Source organism: Haliotis cracherodii, unplaced genomic scaffold (assembly GCF_022045235.1).
Source record: "Haliotis cracherodii isolate W230 unplaced genomic scaffold, xgHalCrac1.p SCAF_6, whole genome shotgun sequence".
NCBI lineage: Eukaryota > Metazoa > Mollusca > Gastropoda > Lepetellida > Haliotidae > Haliotis > Haliotis cracherodii.
In genome coordinates, this window is record NW_027266319.1 from 44,691,144 (window position 1) to 44,711,089 (window position 19,946).

Genomic DNA, 19,946 nt, shown 5'->3' on the forward strand with positions numbered 1-19,946 from the left:
TAGACTGTTTACGAGTATATGACGAAAAATACAAAGGAGAATAAATTCTTGTCATGATAGACGACTGCAGTGCAAGTAAAGAACTTTCCAAAAAGAAAGATATGCTTTCATATTTAGCATTCTCCGGTCGGCATATGGAGCAAAGCGTTTGGGTTCTTACTCAAAAATACAACTCTGTCCTGAAAGTTCTCAGATAGCAGACCAAATGGGTAGCCCTGTTTCATTGCAAAGACCGAGACTCCTTCGAGGAATGTCTATGCAAAAATGATGCTATTTCTACCAAGCTCGAGTGAGATAAAGTCAGAAAACTGTGAGCGGAAACGAACACTATAAACTTGTATTAAAAACTGACCAACCAGCTGCTTATGCAATTGCTTAGCAAACTTTAGCAACTGCTTAGCAAATTATAGCAAAAATATAGCAAAATATGGCAAAATGCGGTAAATTGAACATTAGCGGTGATTATGTAATAATGTCGTTTTAAATCCTAATTCATTTTTTAACAGTTTATTATTTAGGGCTGTATTGGATATGTCATATTTCATTATGTTAGACTTTATGCAACAATAACACAACAAGATGTAAACTAAATTAAGATTTATTAAGATGTACATATATACAAGTTTGGCATACATGGGGGGCTGTATGCAGGAAAAGTGAGATGGTACCCTGGGGCCAAGTGGTAACGCGCCGGACTGTGTCCTAGGGTTTATCGGCTAGGGTACTACATTAAAAAGATGGAATGTGATGAACAACTGCTCCAAGATGAGCCAGAGCCTGTAGTAACAGATCAACATAGATAAAGACTCGCAGCTTTGGTAGCTGGCTGGTGGAAATTGCTCCCAATACAGAAGGAAAATTATACCACTGAAAAAATTGATAACATGACCGACGAAGAAATTAAAAAACTCTATGTGCGTTACGAGTCTAGACTGGGAGCTACCATGACTAAAACAATAGGTTCGGCTATGTTACAACTATACACAGTTGTAGCTAGTACATTTCTTCCTATCCTGCCAGAAAATCACCTGTATTTATGCGATTTTTTCTCAAGAAAGACCCATTCATCGAACACGCTTTAAGCGCAGTAATTTAAGCTGTGAGTTTTACCATAGATACGCAATGTTCTTGGAGTCGCTTACCACCTAAGTATTGTCAATTAAAACATACGTGCCCACCTAATAATATAAATGGAGGTGGAAACACCACAAGTGATTGTGGAAACACCGCAAGTGAGAGTGACTAAGAATCCTCGAAAAGTTGCAGCCAGAAAAAAGGGAGCGTTAGTCAAGAAGGCAAAACTACTACACACTGAACATAGTACACACTAGAGGTGGGCCAATTCACATACAATGCGATTCAATTTGATAATCGATTTTACATGTCCGATTCAGTTCGATTCGATTGATTCATGATTTGACTTCTTCAGTTGGTATCACTTGTTTTATAATAAGCTTTTTCAAACATTTGAGTATTTATAAATTTAAATTAAAAGAATGGTGCATCTTTTGTCTTTCAGAATCATGTTAAATGTAAATAATAATAAAAAAAAAACTTTCGTTTTCTGTTTTATTTGGTGTTCAGTTTCAGCATAATGCAAGTGAATATAAACAGACAACTTAATGCCTAAAACACTCATTCAAAACTAACAAATTTGTGGGACCAACCAGCAAGCTAAATATCCTCTTTTACACTCATAACACTTCAGGTATTACTAGGAGGAACGGCACTCATGACATGACTTCAGGTACCGTATATCGCTGTGTATAAGGCGAGTTTTTCGTACCTAGAATGAGGGGGTTAAGAAGGGGGGTTGTCTTATACACGGAGTCTATGATCTCACGTTTTTTTCCAGGTGTGTCACTTTCAGCTTCCACTGGCGATGTCAACCGGCGTTCGATAGCCAGCCCAGCATTTGACAATAAAACTTCGCATTTCGTCCTAAATAACTGTTCCAATAACTATTTCCAAACATAAACATGATTTGTATCTGTTTTCCTTGAATAAAGATGAATATTTTCTGCAAATAAAGTCGAAATGACCCTCGCCTTGATCCAGAATGTCAAGCCAGCTGACACGGTAAAACAATCAACATCCGTGAGTAGAGAGCCGGAAGTACCGGTAAGTATTTGCATATTTCACATGTGACCTAACATGTACATGTGATAATCGGTGAAGCTGAAATCAATTCCCGTTGTTTTTACAGTTGTATTAACAACTGTTGGAGACGGTGTGTATAAGTGAATGTTGAATAAACACACTGAAAGTGACGCAAACATAAGCCTACTTAGATACAACATAGTAAATTGGCAATCTCACCAAAGATCAAACCCATTGTTTCTTTTCATAGTCGGAGGGAAGCCGTGTAGTGGATTTAAGGGATTATAGAATGGTTGAGTATTTGAGTAGACCATGGATGGGTATAAATAATTTGTTATTCGTTGACTTGACATTCTTCATCATGAATGCCAAGAGAAAACGATTCGCCTACGATGCTGCTTTCAAGCTTAAGGTGGTTTCCTATGCTGAAAGTACAAACAACAGTGCTGCTGCACATGAGTTTTCAGTGAATGAATCGATGGTTAGGAAATGGAGGAAAGCGAAGCCGTCTCTTGAGGAGCTGCTAAAGACGAAGAAGGCCAGACGGGGATCCGAGACGCCATTCAAGCCACTGGAAGATATTCTTTTCCAGTGGATCGGAGAGTTGCAACAGTCAGCGTGCATTGTCACATGCATGATGATTCGACAGCGAGCACTCTATGTTTATCGTACGAGGAAAGAAACGGATCTCCCGAGGTCATTCAAGGCATCGGGAAACTGGTGTTTGTGCTTCTTAAGGCGATACAACCTAGCACTGAGGCAGAAAACCCACATTGCACAGAAACTTCCTGCTGAAGTGGAAACTAAAGTAAGTTTTTTCCATCAATTTGTAATCCGTGAGCGCAAGAAGGTAGAATACGATTTAAGCCAGATCAGCAATATGGACGAAACTCCCCTGAACTTCGACATGCCAGGATCAAGGACCATCGACACCAAGGGGACTTCAACGGTGTCAGTTCGTACATGTTGGGCGGAGAAGCAACACTTTACGGTGGTCTTAACCTGCATGGCTGATGGGACCAAGCTTGACCCAATACTTATTTTCAAACGGAAAACCATGCCGAAGGACAAGTTCCCAAGTGGCGTGGACATCACAGTACAGGAAAATGGATGGATGGTCTAGTCTCTTGTACTCAAGTGGCTAGAGAACGTAAGGATGAAGAGTCCCGGTGCTGCTAGAGGATGCAAGTCCCTGCTTGTGTGGGATATGTTCCGTGCACATTTGTGCGAAGCAGTAGGAGGAAGTTGGTTGACACCAAAACACATCAGGCCGTGATCCCCAGTGGATGCACCTCCCTGTTACAGCCACTTATAGTCTGCCTGAACAAACCCTTCAAGGCCAACGTAAGGAGTGCGTGGAATACGTGGATGGTGAATGGCGACCACACATATACAAAAACAAATAAACAAAGAAAGGCACCGCTACCATTTGTCGCAGAATGGGTCAAGACCGCATGGATGGAAATACCATGGTGAAACGCAGTTTTCTAAAGTGTGGGATAGCCAATGCTTTGGACGGATCGGAGGACGATTGTTTGTATGAGGATCTTGTCAATACTGAATCCGGGAGATCCGACACAGCAGAAACAGTTGCAGACATCCCTGATGATTTCGAGGATGAATTGAACGATTATTATGACGACAAAACGGATTCAACAGCATGGGACAATCTGTGTGTGGAAGAATCCGACTGGGAATTTGATGGGTTCACCGAGGCAGATCTGTGATTCTGTTCTGATGACAGCAAACTGTATATAAGCCAGGAAAATACCTTTGTGACTTTATGTATGATTTTTTGAATGATGTATGTATTTATGTATGATTCTGAATGATGTATGTATTTATGATTCTGAATGATGTATGTATGATTCTGAATGATGAATGGGTCTATGTATGTAAACAAAGATGTGAATTAATTAAATTAAGAAAAATGGGCGTGCGTAAATAAATGGCTCGTAACTTGAAATATGTTCTTATGTTATTACTTCATAAATGAATTTTTTTTTACGGGCACCAATTTGGTGTTGCACCGTGTAAACACAAAATGGCGACATGTGCCGGAGTTACACACGCGACCAGTAATCGTAGAAAAAAACAACACAAGATAAACATATTTTTATTGCATATACCGGTAGAAGGTTTGTGTGCGCACTTGTGATGTGTTTCATTCCAGGTCGCCTTATACACAGAGTATAGGATTTGGGGTTGATTTCGAAGGCCTGTACAGGGGGGTCGTCTTATACGTGGGGTCGCCTTATACACAGCGATATATGGTACTACTCAAATCTTTCAACACTAGTCAACCAGAAGTGTTTACTGCTGTGGTGAGATCTCAGAGACTCTTGTGTGATAGATGAAGCCAACATTTATCAAGGAAAATATCTGCTTGTGAAACATCTTTGCTACTATATGTTATACACAATTTGAAAGGTCTGATCCTATTGTTTGTAAATATGAGTTATGTTTATCACTTTATTTCTTTATGCATTAACAACTTAATTCAGTTAATAAATTAAATAAATAAATACATGTAAGCTAACACATTCATAATGTTCACATTTAGGGCCAAGGAAGCAAAAATCCACCAACCTATTTCTTTATAATTTTCATTGTTTATGTAATTGGAAAAGCATTTTAAAAAGAAATATGAATACTATCACCCATTTCCCGATTAAAGCAGCTGTCTGCTCAGTAACATGAAGAAATAACCCCGTTTACGAGGCTTCATATGAATAACACGTTCGTCGCAGACTGGCATATGACACATCACTAGAAAGCTTATTCTTTCATCTTCAAGCTTGTAACATTGTCTGGAGTTATAAAAATGATTTCATTGGATAAAAATTTGTTTCTAATGACGCTCTCTTGCCAAAATCTACAACAAGGTGCGTGATTAGTCAAATCTGAGCACGTGACCTAAGGCAGCCAATTAAATTACATTTATACAGCAAATTTCAGATTTTGACGAAAGATTTTGTTAAATCGTGTTATTCTGAACGTTTTAAGCAGGAAATCGCGATCTGTATTAAAAATATGGAGCTTTGTGGATGTATCAGGCTAGGTTAAGAACTGTAACAAAGATTTTTCATGCATATATTTTGACATTAAACATCGTGTCCGAGCCGAGAATTCGAGGCGACGAAACCCGAGATGTCATTTGATTTACATTACACGCGATCGCACGAAAAGATGGAAATAATAACTTAGGTGTAAATTTGACAAGTTTTAGATATATTTTTGTTGATTTGATTTATTACTTTGTATACTATATTTGAAGTTTTGCTTGAAACGTCTTAATTTTGCTCTTTGACATGTTCGATGTGGACCCGTTGTCGAAGTGTGTCTGAGAATTTTATTTTCAATAACATTGCGGGAAATAGTGAATAATTTTTAATCTATCGACAAAAAATGATAAATTGAAATGGAACCCATAAACGGTAAAATACTAACATCATTAACATAGAAATATTTTAAGCATGTTAAACTTGATAAGCATGAATCGTTTTACCAAATCGCTATGTAAGGATTTTGAATTGCATGGTTCCCACTTTTTTTCTTCCGAAAAATTCCCTGACATTTCCCTGACATTTCCCTGACATTTCCAGAAAACGTAGAACTTTTCCAGACTGCATTAGATGGCCTCCATTATAACAACTGGGAGTGGTGTTTTAACTTTATTTTATAAACAGCTTTAATGGAACACCAATGGAAATGTCTTTTTTTTAGATATTTCTGTACAAAAGTGTATTATGTTTAGTTTAAGGAAAACTTAGTCACCAAGTAATTATCCTCCCCTAAAGCTATCCATCTGCCACCATTTAAAGAGTTCAAAGTACAAATTAACTCCATCAATCATTGCCTAATCAAAACAAGTATTACAATTTTTGAAAATGGACTTCAGGACTGGGATCTCACAACTTTAGAAACAGAATATACATGAACTAATTAGTTATAAACATTATAATAAAGTAAATACCATCACTACTTTCAGTGCAACGTTCATGCACAGCATTTCACAAACTAACCATTCAAATATACATCTACACTTTCAAAAGGTCACCAGGGAAGCTATTCTGCCGGCAAACAAAACAAAACGTACCAACAATTTCAAAAGTCAAGAGGTAACTGATTTTTTCATGCGTCTACTGATGTTTCTTCAGGCTTTCTTCAATGCGATTGATTTCCTTTTCCTGTTCTGGAAGGTCCTTCTCGAGAATCTCAGCTGATCTCCTTCTACATGCATTTGATTCTGCAAGCAGTGTAAGAGCAGATTTTGCCTCAGCATCTCTTGCTTTCTTATAAGCAGAACTGATGAGTGTCTGTACAGTGGCTTCGAGCATCTTTTTTCTTTTCTTTGCCTTTGTTAGCTCTTCAGAAAGCTCTTTCCTTTTTCTAGACTGTATCTGTGCTTCTTCAGCTTTCCTCTTTTCCAAGACAGGCAGCTTGTATCTGTTGCTTGAGTGACTACATGATGTAAAAAGTGCAGGTGTGATCTCAAACTCTGACAGTTTCTTCCCTGTTGCTGTCATTGAGTCATGAACTAGTCTTTGTGCTGTAAGACTCGATCTCTTCAGCAAGGTTAGGTGAAATGACATCTTTATTGACCAAAAATCAACGTTCAACAGTGGCCTGTCCATGAGAAAGTGTAAGGAGAATCTTCATAACTTCCCAGAGCTCTGCATATTCCTGTTTCCCTTCAAGGTGCCTTGAAAAGAAATGATCCAGTCTTGTGTCAAATATGTTGAACCCTGTGAAATCATCTTTGTGGAATATCCTTGAGTTTTCAACAAAAAGCTTGAACTGAGAGAGTATGAAGTCACATTGCTGGGGTGTTTTCCATTTGGTTTCAGACAGTTTGGTAAGAAACTTCTCGAACATTTTGTTTGTTACACCAGGTTCTTCTCGTTCAGTGCCTTGGAAACCGTAGTCTTTGCTGCAAACCCAACTTCAATATACATGACACTCCTCTGATTCTCTTTGGCTGTAACATCTACTTTCATCAGTTGTAAAGGGGTCTCTGCAGATTCATGCAGGCATGTTTCAGGAAATGTCCCATCAGACTCTTCAATAAACAGTTAAGATCATGTGCAATAAATGGCAACATAGGTGCATCACTCTGAAATTTTTTCAGATATGGCTCCAGCAGTCCTGCTATAGACACAAAGGCTTTTAGTTTAGCAACAGTAAGCTGATCATGAAGTGCATGTTTCACAGCTACAAAGGAAGCAGATTTTGGAATTTGACTCTTGGGTTTCTTTAGTGTCTCAGTTACATACTTAACTATGCTTGGCCAAATAGAAATTGCACCTTCTGCAACATTTCTATCTTCCACCCATCTGGTCCCACAGAAGTGCATGGGAAATACCAAAGACTTGGTGATGCTTGTATAATCTTCCCCTTTAGCAGGGGAATCTTCAAATAACCAGAACATTCCCTTCAGGAGTGAATCTATGCCCCGTTTCGTCCTCTGAACTCCTGTCCGAAATGCACCATGAACTGTGTGCAGACTGCATGATCCAACTTCAAGAAGCTCAGGCTGTTCTGCATCTGTTTCCCTTTCCTTGACAATGTGCTCATACATCTTCCAGTTTACATTTGGCCCATCCATAGAAACTTGAATCATTTTCTTAAAGGAAAGGTCCTCTGTTCCTTCTTTGACTTTTGTGCATAAATCCTTGGCAGTAGTGTGACCGAGGAACTTTGACCCTAAATATCTTGATGTGACAGTGTCCTCTTTGAAGTACCTGACTACAAAATCCATTTGCTCTTTTGGTACCTCCTTGTTGAGTGACTCATCAAAACATATGACATAACAGGGGGCATTTCTCACCTCTTCCATTAGTTTTCCTTTGAAATAAGGTGCAATGCCAAAACAAATGAGATATGATAGTTTGGTTGACCCACACTTCATTTGCTGAAAATGTCACAGATATCACCACTTGAGTTATATGAAAAGTGTGACATAACTGATTTAAGGGCCCAGATAATTTCTGCTTTCTGATATTCTTTTCTCAGAGCATATTTGCTGATACTAGTAGTATGGCTACTTGTTGCTTCAGAGGCAGCTGGTGGGGGAACAGTTATATCTACCAAACTTACAGCATCACCATGATCACTAGGATGGGTATCTGGACCAGCCTGAGGTTCATTCAGTGTAACTGTTGCTGTAACATTAGGGGGCTTTGCTTCATCCTTCTGTGACATGGTCTCTGACTTACAGAAAAATGTCATTAAACCAGATCCTTCCTTCCGCATAATTGCACTTGTGTGTTTCTTCCCCTGGGCATGACTCCTGATTGCAACCTCTCCCATGTTAGAGAAGGAAAAGGACTTCAAACAAACTTTGCAGTTTGCTTTTGTAGGGTCTCCTGGAACTTCGGCTAACCACTGCATGTCTGTATCGATCACGTGTCAACCAGTTCTTATTAAACTTAGAAGTCATTATCTTGAGCTAAACCTAAAATTAAAGATTACAAAAGTTCACAAGGGAATAGATAATTATAACCACAACTGAAGTCACCTTAAGTTTTTCCAATGACTTATCTAACCCTGATACACTTTTCATTAACAAAGAGCTATATAGAATCCTAATTGCAATATTTTGTTTGTACTTGAAGAGTAGAACTTTATGAGATTTGAAATTTTACATTCATATTGATTTCTGAAATTCAAATGGTAAACTAATACCAAGGCAATGTAATATTTTACTCAAAATATTTGAAATTCAGAATTTAGTTAGCTCTGGAGGTAAGGGGCGCTAATCCCTATCAGCCACATAAAGACCTTGATGTAGTAAAATTTGACAAATACCTCTTTTTCAAACAAATAAACATTAATTAAATTTGAGTGGCTGCCATAACCATTAAATGATAGAGAGTATGAGTTCCAAGTGCAAAAAATCCCTGATAAATCCCTGATTTTGAAGTTTTTAGTGAATTCCCTGATATTTCCCTGACTGGAAATTTTTCCAACACATTTCCAGGTTTTCCAGTGGCAGTGGGAACCATGAATCGATTCAAGAATCGGAAATTAAAAAAAGATCGATGTATTTGGGGATCGATTAATGATCCAACCTCTAGTACACACCAGATTAAAACTTGTGCTCCCTATGCCCTAGGCGTTATAGCAGTGGTATGGTTGTTTTTTAAGACCGGAGAAGAGAAAACACCATCAGTCGAGGTTTAATTACAGTTAGGCCCTCATGTAATGTTATAAAAGCATGACTCCTCCAGTTACAGACAGTAAAATGTTGGTAAATGAAGCGTATCATTCAGCTGTGCTTAGCGGGATAGCTCTAGGATATGCTTGTATAGGTAAAATGATTACTAAAGCCACACCACCCAAGCTAGATTTTAATAGGCCTAGCTATGGCTACTAAAGATGTGCTAATCAGACAAGGGCTTATCCCAGAAGACATGATGAAGTAAGTAAACTTTTAAATATTTATAAACATAGTGAAAAAAACCCAACAAAATGGCATCATTTGCGATGATGGTCGGAGGAGCTATTGTTAATGCCCTAGCTTTTTCAGGGAGTAATTTTTATTTTCTTCTATGAGAAAATCAAACACTAAAAAATAGAAGAGGAGCGGAAACGGCACAAAAAAAGGGTTAGAACAACTAGAAACAGCCCATTCACAATGGTCCAGGAGAAGGACCCAGAGATTAGATTTTATTAATGATGAACTTCGTATACAAAACCATTCAATTCAAACGTTTAAGGATGTTGAATCTGCCATGCATAAATGCTTCCTTGTTTACTGAAAGACACTTGATCCAATTGGCAAAAGGCCAACAATCACTCTTTTTAAACACCGTCAGAGGAACAAAAACACAGAGAGATAGCATTTATAGCTTTTGGATTGGCCGATGTAGCTATTTTTAGCAACACTATAACAGTGTTTGCGTTGTTCTTCAAAATAATGGGGTCCCCTGGGACGCGGTAGCCACGAGTGACATGGGCGTGCAGCTATCTAGGAGGGGTTTGGGGGCATGCCCCTCCAAGACATTTTGTTAAATGTGGACCTGAAATGGTGAACTTTAGGTCATTCTGAGCATAAATAAGTGTGTGGTTAAATGCTGTGACATTGAGTTCCCAGAGACTCTTATGTGACAGATGAAGCCAACATTTATCAAGGAAAATATCTACTTGTATATTTTTTTTTATGAAACCAACACCAGTCTAGAAACGTATACAAAAGCTAGTCTAGCCAGCTCTGGCGAGGAAATCAGCATAGGGGAAATTATCTATTTATTTATAGAGTCGAGAAGGGTATTGTGTAATATAAGATTTCATAGACCAAATGTCAGTCTACTAAAACATCTTTGCAACTACATGCTATACACCATTTGAAAGGTCTAATCCTACATATGTATGTTTATCCCAAGTAAGTAAATAAAACATAAATGAAAAAAAATGTAAGCAAACGCATTGAAATGTCCAAATTGAGGACCAAGGAAGCGAAAATTTGATGCTTTTTGTCAAATATAAAAATATATAATAAAATCCACTTACCTATTTCTTTTTTATTTTCAATGTTTACATGATCGGAAAAGTACTTGAAAAATAATTGTAAATAGTATCTGTCATCACCAATTTCCCGATAACAGTGGCTGTCTGCTCAGTAACATGAAGAAATACGTTCATTTCGAAGCTTCGTATTAGAGAGCTTATTTTTTCATCTACACAAACCTCGCCCAGAGTCTTTTCGTAGCTGTAACATGCTTTCTTGCCAATATCTGCTACGAGGGTGGTGATTGGTCAAACTAGAGCACATGACCTAAGGCTGTCAATCAAATTACAGCAATGATACTTGTTTAATGGATTTAAGATTTTGGCGAAAGGTTTCAAGCAGGAAACTCGCGATCTAAATTAAAAACATGGAACTTCGTGTATGTATTGTGCTAGGTTAGGAGCTGTGACAAAGGATTTCAGGCATATTGGAAACATCGTATCCGAGCTGAGAAATCAAAGTGACGAAAGCCGAGATGTCATTTCATTTACATTACACGTAATTGCATGAAAAGATGGAAATAATAACTTAGCTGTAAGTTTGACAACTTATAACTCACAAGCAATGAGCTATTAAAAGTCACATGACGCCTCGGTTGAGTCTTATCAGCTATGACCTGGAAACACACTATTAATATCCATGACGCCTAGGCTGGGCAGAAACTCGGCTGATTTGCATTTCGACAAATGATATGACAGGTGTTTAACAACAATGAATCTGTGCCGATTTACACTCATGGGAAAGCCCATTATCTGTGGCAGATGATGTGTCGGTCTATACTGTGAAATTCATGCTTACTACATTAAACAGGGAAATATAAACTATACATGTTCTGTATGCGGGATAGGGGTCAAAGGTCGTTACTGCTTATGCGAGAAACATGGCACTGATAAGGTCAGGAACCAGATTGTTTATGCCAGGAAGAGCAATTACATCAACGAGAGGAATAGGTTGGGGAGAATACGTGTTGAGATATATGAAAAATAGCCATTTAGACATTTGACTCATTTTGCATATACCATTACATCACAATGGTTTTTGTCAGAGAGTTGAAGGCTTTGGCAAAACAACGTGGTCTACATGGCTATTCTCGAATGAAGAAAGCTGAATTGTTTCCCTCGGTTTGGAATACAAACCCCAGACTGTCAGAAGAACACAAAGCTCAAGCGAAAAAAAGTGGGCTGAGAGGTTATTCACGAGAAAAGCTGAATTGATTGCTTTACTGAATGTTGTTGTTGATAATAATCAACCCGTTGTTGAACCAGTTGTTGAACTGGAAGAAATTCACCTTCATGTACGGCTCCCACAATAGTTGATATTGGTGGGATGGTGAAGGAATGGTCGGGCTGGCCTGGTTGTTGATCTTTTTTCCCCAAAGGTTTGGGCACTCGTGCTTGACGTGGCGTTTATCCTGAAAAGTTAGGCAGGCATGGACATAATAGCAATTTGACCTCTGACACACCTGGTCATTAAAGTTATTGCACAGTTCTTTCCCTTGGATTCTGATTCTTTGTCGACCCCTGGCATCAGTTGATGAAGAGGAGAATTTCTGTTGGAAGTCATGCTGGCTGTATTGGTGATGGGGCTAATTTGTGTTGGTGGGACTACTTGCTACACTTGGGCACATGTCTGTGGCATGCATCACACTGTGGCATACACCACAAGCTCTGGCTCTCAGACCAGACGTACACAGACTCCATAAATCAGAATCTTTCTCACCCCAACGAACTGGTGTTCCAATTTCGGCGTATGCAGCAATTCTTGAAGCAAGCATTTTATGGTAATCATAAAATGCAGTACCACCATAGTGTTTTGCTAAGTACATCACATTTCTTTGATGATTGTCTAAGTCGTCTCTTGATTACCTGCACAAAAGATCTGTTTATATATGCCAAACGCATCTAGGAATTCGGGCAGAGTGAGTGACTTGTTAAGCCTGTGATCATCCTACAGTTGGAATGTCTGTCCGTTGAATTTGGCAGTTCGGTATTCCCCTGATGTTTGGTTAGGAAGTAGAAGAAGTGCTACGTTCACCGTTTTACCTGCTTGAATGCGTTTCACGATGGCTGGTGTGACAGTGTCAATATGCAGCAAAGAGTTAGATGACACTGGCTGTCCAACTGTTGGAGGCTGCATGGTGTTGTCTTGACGTGTGGCATCACAATGCTTATCCTTGACGACAGTCTAAACAAGATCTTTTAACTCCTGTAACTCTCGCCGGATGCCAAGCAGATCAACGGAAGGAGAAGATGGCGGAAGCTGCTCAGTGCGAATGAATGAATTGCCGTCAGTGAGTGTGGTGGCGTGAAGATCAACAATTCTGATAGCAACATTATCAGCTGGAAATTCCAATGCTAAGTCATCAGGACTGACGTTCCTTGGGCGTAAAGAAACCTGGGCTGGGGACTGAGCTGATGTTGAAGCGAGAGGTAAACTTTCCGATGACATCACAGTACTTGATGGCAGCCTGGATCTGGGTCATGACCTCTCTCATGTCGCACTCTGATCTGCATCATCGTCCTCCTACTCCAAGATGCTAGAATACGAAATCCCATGTCCAATAAAGACGCCCATAGTTGTGTGGCTGTCAAATATGGGTTGGAACTCGGCATTCGGGAGACCAAGGTAACATTGAACCTTCCACATTTGACGTCATTGTTAGGAGGAATCGATGTATGAGGATTAGAACGTGCTTGTAGGCATGGAAGAATGTTTCTTCGACATCTTCGCTTTTGAGATCAATACGTAAGTGTCATGGATGGCTTGAAATTAGATTGATGGAGCCGGGATTCAAAGTGACATAATGAGAGTGACATGACAGGTCAATGTGTCAAAAACATTTCCCATGGATATAGTAGAAGGTACAAGATATGAGATCCCTCAGATGTCCAAGCAGAGCATGGCTTCAAAACAAATTAGGTCAAAACCTTAAAATACCATCATCTATTATTGGTATAGGTGTGCTCTTAATGGATGAAAATTCTTCCATGGATAAACAATGTCAGTCCAGTCCATAAGGGAAAAAAATTACCTGCACTCCCTTATTTTTGTCAGTCCCAACTTTCAACAAACAAAAAACGTATGAAAATTACCTGTTTTTCATTCTTTCAACATCATGTTCAGTGCAATGACGTGCTCTCTGAAGTAACTTAGTTAGATCTACACTTCATTCACACAAAGTTCTGTCACAATTTTCTCATTTTGTTGTTGAATATTTCGAGACTAAGTAGCAACAAATATATATACGAAATTAAAAACTTCACAATCCTAAAATTTTAACATTTTGACCAGTTATCATTGAGGGCCCTTATTGTGTATTAAACAGTAATGGCCACGTATTGTCTTCAGATAACACCCGTTTTTGTGGAGGTGAATCGATCAAAATCACGTGCACAGCACTATAGTGGCAAAAGTGGTTTTTTCACGTGCAACTGGTCACGTGGCCATAATACTGCACATGTTTTCAGCCATACTTGTTAGCAGTCATTAAAAAAAACCAAAAAAACACAAGAAAACAAAAGTCTTTACGGACATTTGTCATGCCACGCATTTCAAATGTGCAACGTGAACGTGCCATCGGCATGTTGCAGATGAAGTCGCAAGGACGATGGGTTGTAGTCGACGGACTGTTTATGATTTACAGACGCATCTACAGCAAGTCGACCACGTGTGACGTCACATGCAGAGGATCGTCAAATTGTCTTACGTCACCTCCGTAACTGATTTTTGACGGCTACATCAACCAGAAATGAACTGTTTAGGGGTAGACTGAGTGCGCAAACTGTTCGAAACCGTCTGAGAACTGCTCACCTTCAAGCACAACGGCCATACTGCGGGCCGATTCTGACTCAATTACACAGACGTCAGCGTCAATTGTGGGCACAGCGACACTTACGATGGACTTGGAATTGGAATCAAGTCGTCTTCAGTGATGAATCCCGATTTAATCTCAACCTCAACGCTGCTGCTTACTGCGACCAGGTACTGGCACCAGAACTTCTGCCTTTTATGGCAGCACATGGACCCGGTTTGATCTTCCAACACGACAATGCCAGACCCCACACAGCAATTTTGACAAGGAATTTCTTTCAGAATGTCAACGTCATGGACTGGCCGTCAAGGTCTCCCGACTTCAATCCCATCGAACACGTCTGGGATGCTCTTGGCAGAAGTCTGCACACTCTCCAGAACCAACCACAGAATTTGCAAGATCTTGGCACCACTTTGCAGCAAAATTGGTGTTGTCTTCCCAATCGTGTTCACAAGCATCACAAGGTCCATGCGGAGGCGTTGTGTGGCAGTTGTCAACGCACATGGTGGCCAAACACGCTACTGAACTTGTGTGCTATCAGATTCTCATGCTTGGGACTTATGATTTAAACTGTTGATGTTATTACCGAATACCGTAGGTGCTTGGAACAAATTATGGTTACCACCGTTAATTTAATTAAAATCCTTACTTTGGACATTACTGATTAAAAATTACCTTCTCTGAAACATTTGTCTGTTGTATATAATATATGGGATTACTTTTAAAAATGTGAAGTTTTTAATTTGACTCAGTATATTTAACCTTGAAGCTAAGCAAAATGTTATTTCCTTGCACTAAAAATAGACATGGGGAAGCCCGATGGTAACAGACAAGCTGACTTTGTTCACGAAATATACTCATATGAATTTCGCCGATGTTTTGTTCAACAACAAAGATTTATAACTATAAGGTACTTTATTTGCTGGTCCACAGGGACTGGAACTCACATGAATTAAGGGTTCAAGTCTAATTTTACCAGTCAAAAACTGGTAACTACCGGTAAATGGGAAAACTGCAATATCATGTTATACAATATGTTTTCTGGTTAAATGATCAAAATGTCAATGGAAGTGGCCAAGGGGACCCAGAAAATGTATCATGTAGGGGAACTTCAACTTAAAACTATTCTACTTATCAGGAATCAAATGGTGATATGACAAGGACTCTTGTAACTCACTCAAATCATTATCCAATGTTTTGGGCAAGAGGAGTCTGTACTCTATGTCGTTTAACTGAATGTAAACTATCAGTAAAGCAAATTACCTCCATCGTCACTGTGAGGAATACACTTGGCAAGGTTCACTTTTGCTACTGCCACCTGTAACAAAGAGACAAAAGGCATTTTGTCATCATGAACAGACAATTATGGAAATGACATTTATTTTTATCCTCAAAAAAGAGATCGAAATCCACCACTGCAATCATCACAAAAAGACAATACAACAGAAGAAGATAAAATTAAACAGAAGAAAAAATAATTACAAACCACAACAACAAAAGTTCCTGTGACACTGAATAAGATTTAATGCAAAGTTATGTTTTTTTACCAAATCTGAAACAATTTCGGTTTGCAACAGATAAAAGACTCCAGTAAGTGTTCAAATGGTTTAATTTGCCATACTGACTTCAGAAAATGCGTGATTTCATTAAAAAAACACATGAACATGACAAAATGTCAATTTACAAATCAATAGCATGTGTGTCCACCTCTGGTTGCGATGCAAGCAACACATCTTCGTCTCATGGAATGGACCAGGTCTCACACAAAGTCCTGTGGGATATCTGTCCATATCTGCTGGAGCATGTTTCGAAGTTCCTGGAGTGTCTGTGGAACACGTGGTTGACGTCGAAGGGGCCGATCCATCTCATCCCACATCTGCTCGATTGGTGAGAGATCAGGGGAGGGAGCCGGCCAGGGGATGACATTCACGTTGTTTTGTTGAAGAGAATCCTGAACAAGTCCAGCAATATGAGGCCGGGCGCTGTCATATTGAAAAATAATACCTGGACCATGACGACGCAAAATGGTAGAACAACAGGGCTGATGATCTCAAATCCGTCCATCACTGTGGCTGAGGTGAAAACAAGACTCGTCAGTGAATAGAACTTGTCCCCACTGCATGGCCGTCCAAAGTAGACGTGCTTGACGGTGGTTTCCTGTCAAAATGGGATGTCTGGTGGGTCTTCTGGCGACAATCCCTGCACATCTGAGGCGGCGACGTACAGTTTGTGAAGATAATGGTCGAAAGGCCAGGAATGCTTCTTGCAGTCACTGTTGCTGGCTGGAATCAATTTCGTAGGTATGTTGTTCGAATTCCAGTTGTCTTGTCGATTATTGGTTATGCGTGGCCTGTCACTCCGAGGATCATCTGTTGCAAACGTTGCCATAAACACAAAATGGTGTTTCTGTGGACGTTAAATTGTCTTGCAACATCACGTTGATTCGATCCTGCTTCAAGCATACCAATGGCTCGCAGTCGCTCATTTTCTGAGAGCGTGGCATTTCATAATGTCGTAATTTTGTTGTTTTTCTGAGTGGTTGTTGTCAGCACGATGCTAAACAATGCATATGGAATCCTGTTAACGCAAATGTTTTTATACCCATTCTTGGGTAGTGAAATGCATGGGGCTTGCATAAAAGTCAACTTTTGCATGGAATGCATGCTTTTCTGTAGCAGTTGTGTTTTTGTGACTTGATTCCATACATGTACTACAATATTGAAAGCCAAACTTTGTTTGAAAAATAATGTAAATTTAATATTTTTGTTTGTGCAATGATAATACCATCCATGTCATTATATGCAGTTCATCTCGTAGTATCTCAACCCTAACGCCTTTACTTCACCACTCACCACTGGTATATTTAAATGTATCCTTTTCCATGTGCTCGTACGGCAGTTTGTTTACACTACCACTTCCGATGGTCTCGCTCTCAGTGTATCTCTTAAATTGTTATAATGTTTTTTATCACTCTTGTCAGGCCAATTGACTTGTTTTAGTATTATTCTCCCATAGCCGTGTTATCGTAAACCAACATCCATGTAGATTAATTTCTTATATACTCCCATGATATCTTTCACTACCGGGCATGCGCAGTGTGAAAATGACGTCACATGTGTATTTATGTAAATTCCTTTCAGGTTCCATCTTGCCGTTTAACCATTGTTCTGTCAAGTCAATTTGGTAACACCACCATTCGACTTCTTATCCATCTGCAATCTTCATCCCTGTCAGCAGAGGGATTCTTTACAGCCTTATGCTTTGAAATGGCTGACAGGACTACCAGACGTTGCGGCAGATCTGCTAGTCTCAACACAAGTACTGCTAGGGTTAACGAGGCGACCCTTGACCCAAACCAAGATGGCGACCACCGCAGCATGCCCAAAACTAGGAATGCTCCTTATCTCACTATAGCTGACCTTCGACTTCGCCTCGCCAGTCAAGGTGTCAGCGTGCCTGCATCGTGGAACAGACGGCTGCTGTTCCAGCTGCATACTGAAAACAACCGAGGGAATCCATGTCACATCCCATAACCATGATAACAGAGACGACAAACACAATGGCTTCCGTTTCCGAGTGTCAACAAGACTTGCCAAGCAGCAATCACAACACTAACCTGCCAAGTACCATAACCAGTTCATCAGCCTATCCAACAACTCCCCAGCCTGATGTATCTAGCTTGACAGATTCAGCCCCTGTGATCCCCTCGGTGGCTGGATTGCAAAAGGAAATTGCCGAACTCAGACAACTGATCACAACCACAGGGCTCAGCGCGATGCCTCTACTAGGCCACTCTACATCAAATACCCGAGTGGTATCGAGACTTCTCTCCTGACACCCGCTAGCAACTCAACAGAGGTTCCATCAGACTCCTTACCTCATATCCACACAGTGTCCCCCACCTTAAGGAAAAAGATCCAGGAAGGTAAATATGTTAATTTGGCTTTGTTGACATTACCTAACCAGGACAGTTTGGATACTAGAGTAACTGAATTCGAGGGGAATGTATACTCGCTCAAAGATGACCCCAGGCCGCATAGGACACTGACACTCGGAGAGTTTATCCAGGCATTCGGTATTTACAAAGACATTTATTGTGAGAACAATGATGCCAAAAGAAAACAGCTAGATGGCCACGAGCAGACTGTGATCGAACTTGCTACTCTGTACGGCGGGACATGCTACTACGACTACCACAAACTTTTCGCAGCTCGTGTGGCAGCTTTTGAGGCAAAAGGAGTTGTCATTCGATGGGACATGAGAGACTCAAAACTCTACAGCCTGTGTTCCTCAGGGCGATGTACCAGGACGTGTTCAGTGTGTCAAAGTGTAACCCACGGCACCGACGTCTGCCCGAGTATAGCTACAGCTTGCCGACCAATTGTCAGGCCCCAAGACAGACATGTTCCATATGACCGACGAAACGTGGACAGTAATGCCACGCACATAGACTCAAGAGGTAGACCTCGCGTTCGACGTGATGGACAAGAGATCTGTAACAACTTTAATGATACAGGCTGCAGCCGCCAACAGTGTCCTTTCATACATACCTGCCTCATTTGCCATACAAGGAAGCACGGCAAGACACAGTGCCAGAAAGCGCAGAAGGATTGACTACACGATGCCTTAGACAGAGCAAGTACTAAGCAGACATTGACGCTAACACCTATTAACATTGAGAGATTAAAAGCGGACTTACAATTCCACCCAGACAAGTGTTTCTTCGATTATCTCATTTCTGGCCTGGAGACAGGATTCAATCCAATGTTAGACTCTTCGCCTAAATCGACAGTGGAGTGCCGCAACAACCCTAGTGCCAGGAGAAATCCAGTGGATGTGTCCGCAGCTGTCAGTAAAGAATGTGCCAAGCAGTACGCTATCGGGCCTTTCCAGGAGTCTCCCTATGACACATACAGGGTTAGTCCACTTGGACTTGCCGAGGGGAAATATTCTCGGAAGAAACGTTTGATATTGGACTTATCGGCCCCCCATGATGACGATACCGTCCCTAGCATCAATCAACTAATCAACAAGACATCCTGTTCTCTTTCCTACGTAACACTTGATCATGCCATTTCTATCATTATTCAGCTCGGAAGAGGGGCCCTTATGTGTAAAGCAGATATAACTGACGCCTTCAAGCAGATTCCATTAAGCCCCGATTACTGGCCATATTTCGGGTTCAAGTGGGAAGGACTGTACTATTTCTACACCAGGCTAGCCTTCGGTTGCCGATCTAGCCCCAAAATATTTGACACTCTGTCCCAGGCCATTTGCTGGATTCTGAAACACAATCATGACTTCCTTCATGTGCTACACCTTCTGGACGACTTCCTAGTCATTGACCCTCCAGGCCACGACGCTGAATCGACCATGAGCACTATACTGTCTCTCTTCAAGAGACTCAACATTCCACTAGCTCTCCATAAGACAGGGACCCCTTACAGAGATCGAGTATTTAGGCATCATTCTTGACTCAAATCTTATGACTGCTAGGTTACCCCAAGATAAACTGCAACGCAT

General features: G+C 40.4%; 1 protein-coding gene across 4 annotated transcripts in view; it reads right to left on the minus strand.

Moving 5' to 3' along the window:
• The window catches only part of LOC139445782 (ankyrin repeat domain-containing protein 26-like), a 758,925-nt gene that overhangs the window by 520,728 nt on the left and 218,251 nt on the right, over positions 1-19,946 (minus strand). For all 4 annotated transcript variants that reach the window (XM_071226998.1, XM_071227000.1, XM_071226999.1 and 1 more), the window contains one exon: positions 15,687-15,741. In XM_071226998.1, coding sequence (XP_071083099.1) covers positions 15,687-15,741 — 55 coding nt within the window. The remainder of the gene's footprint in view (positions 1-15,686; positions 15,742-19,946) is intronic.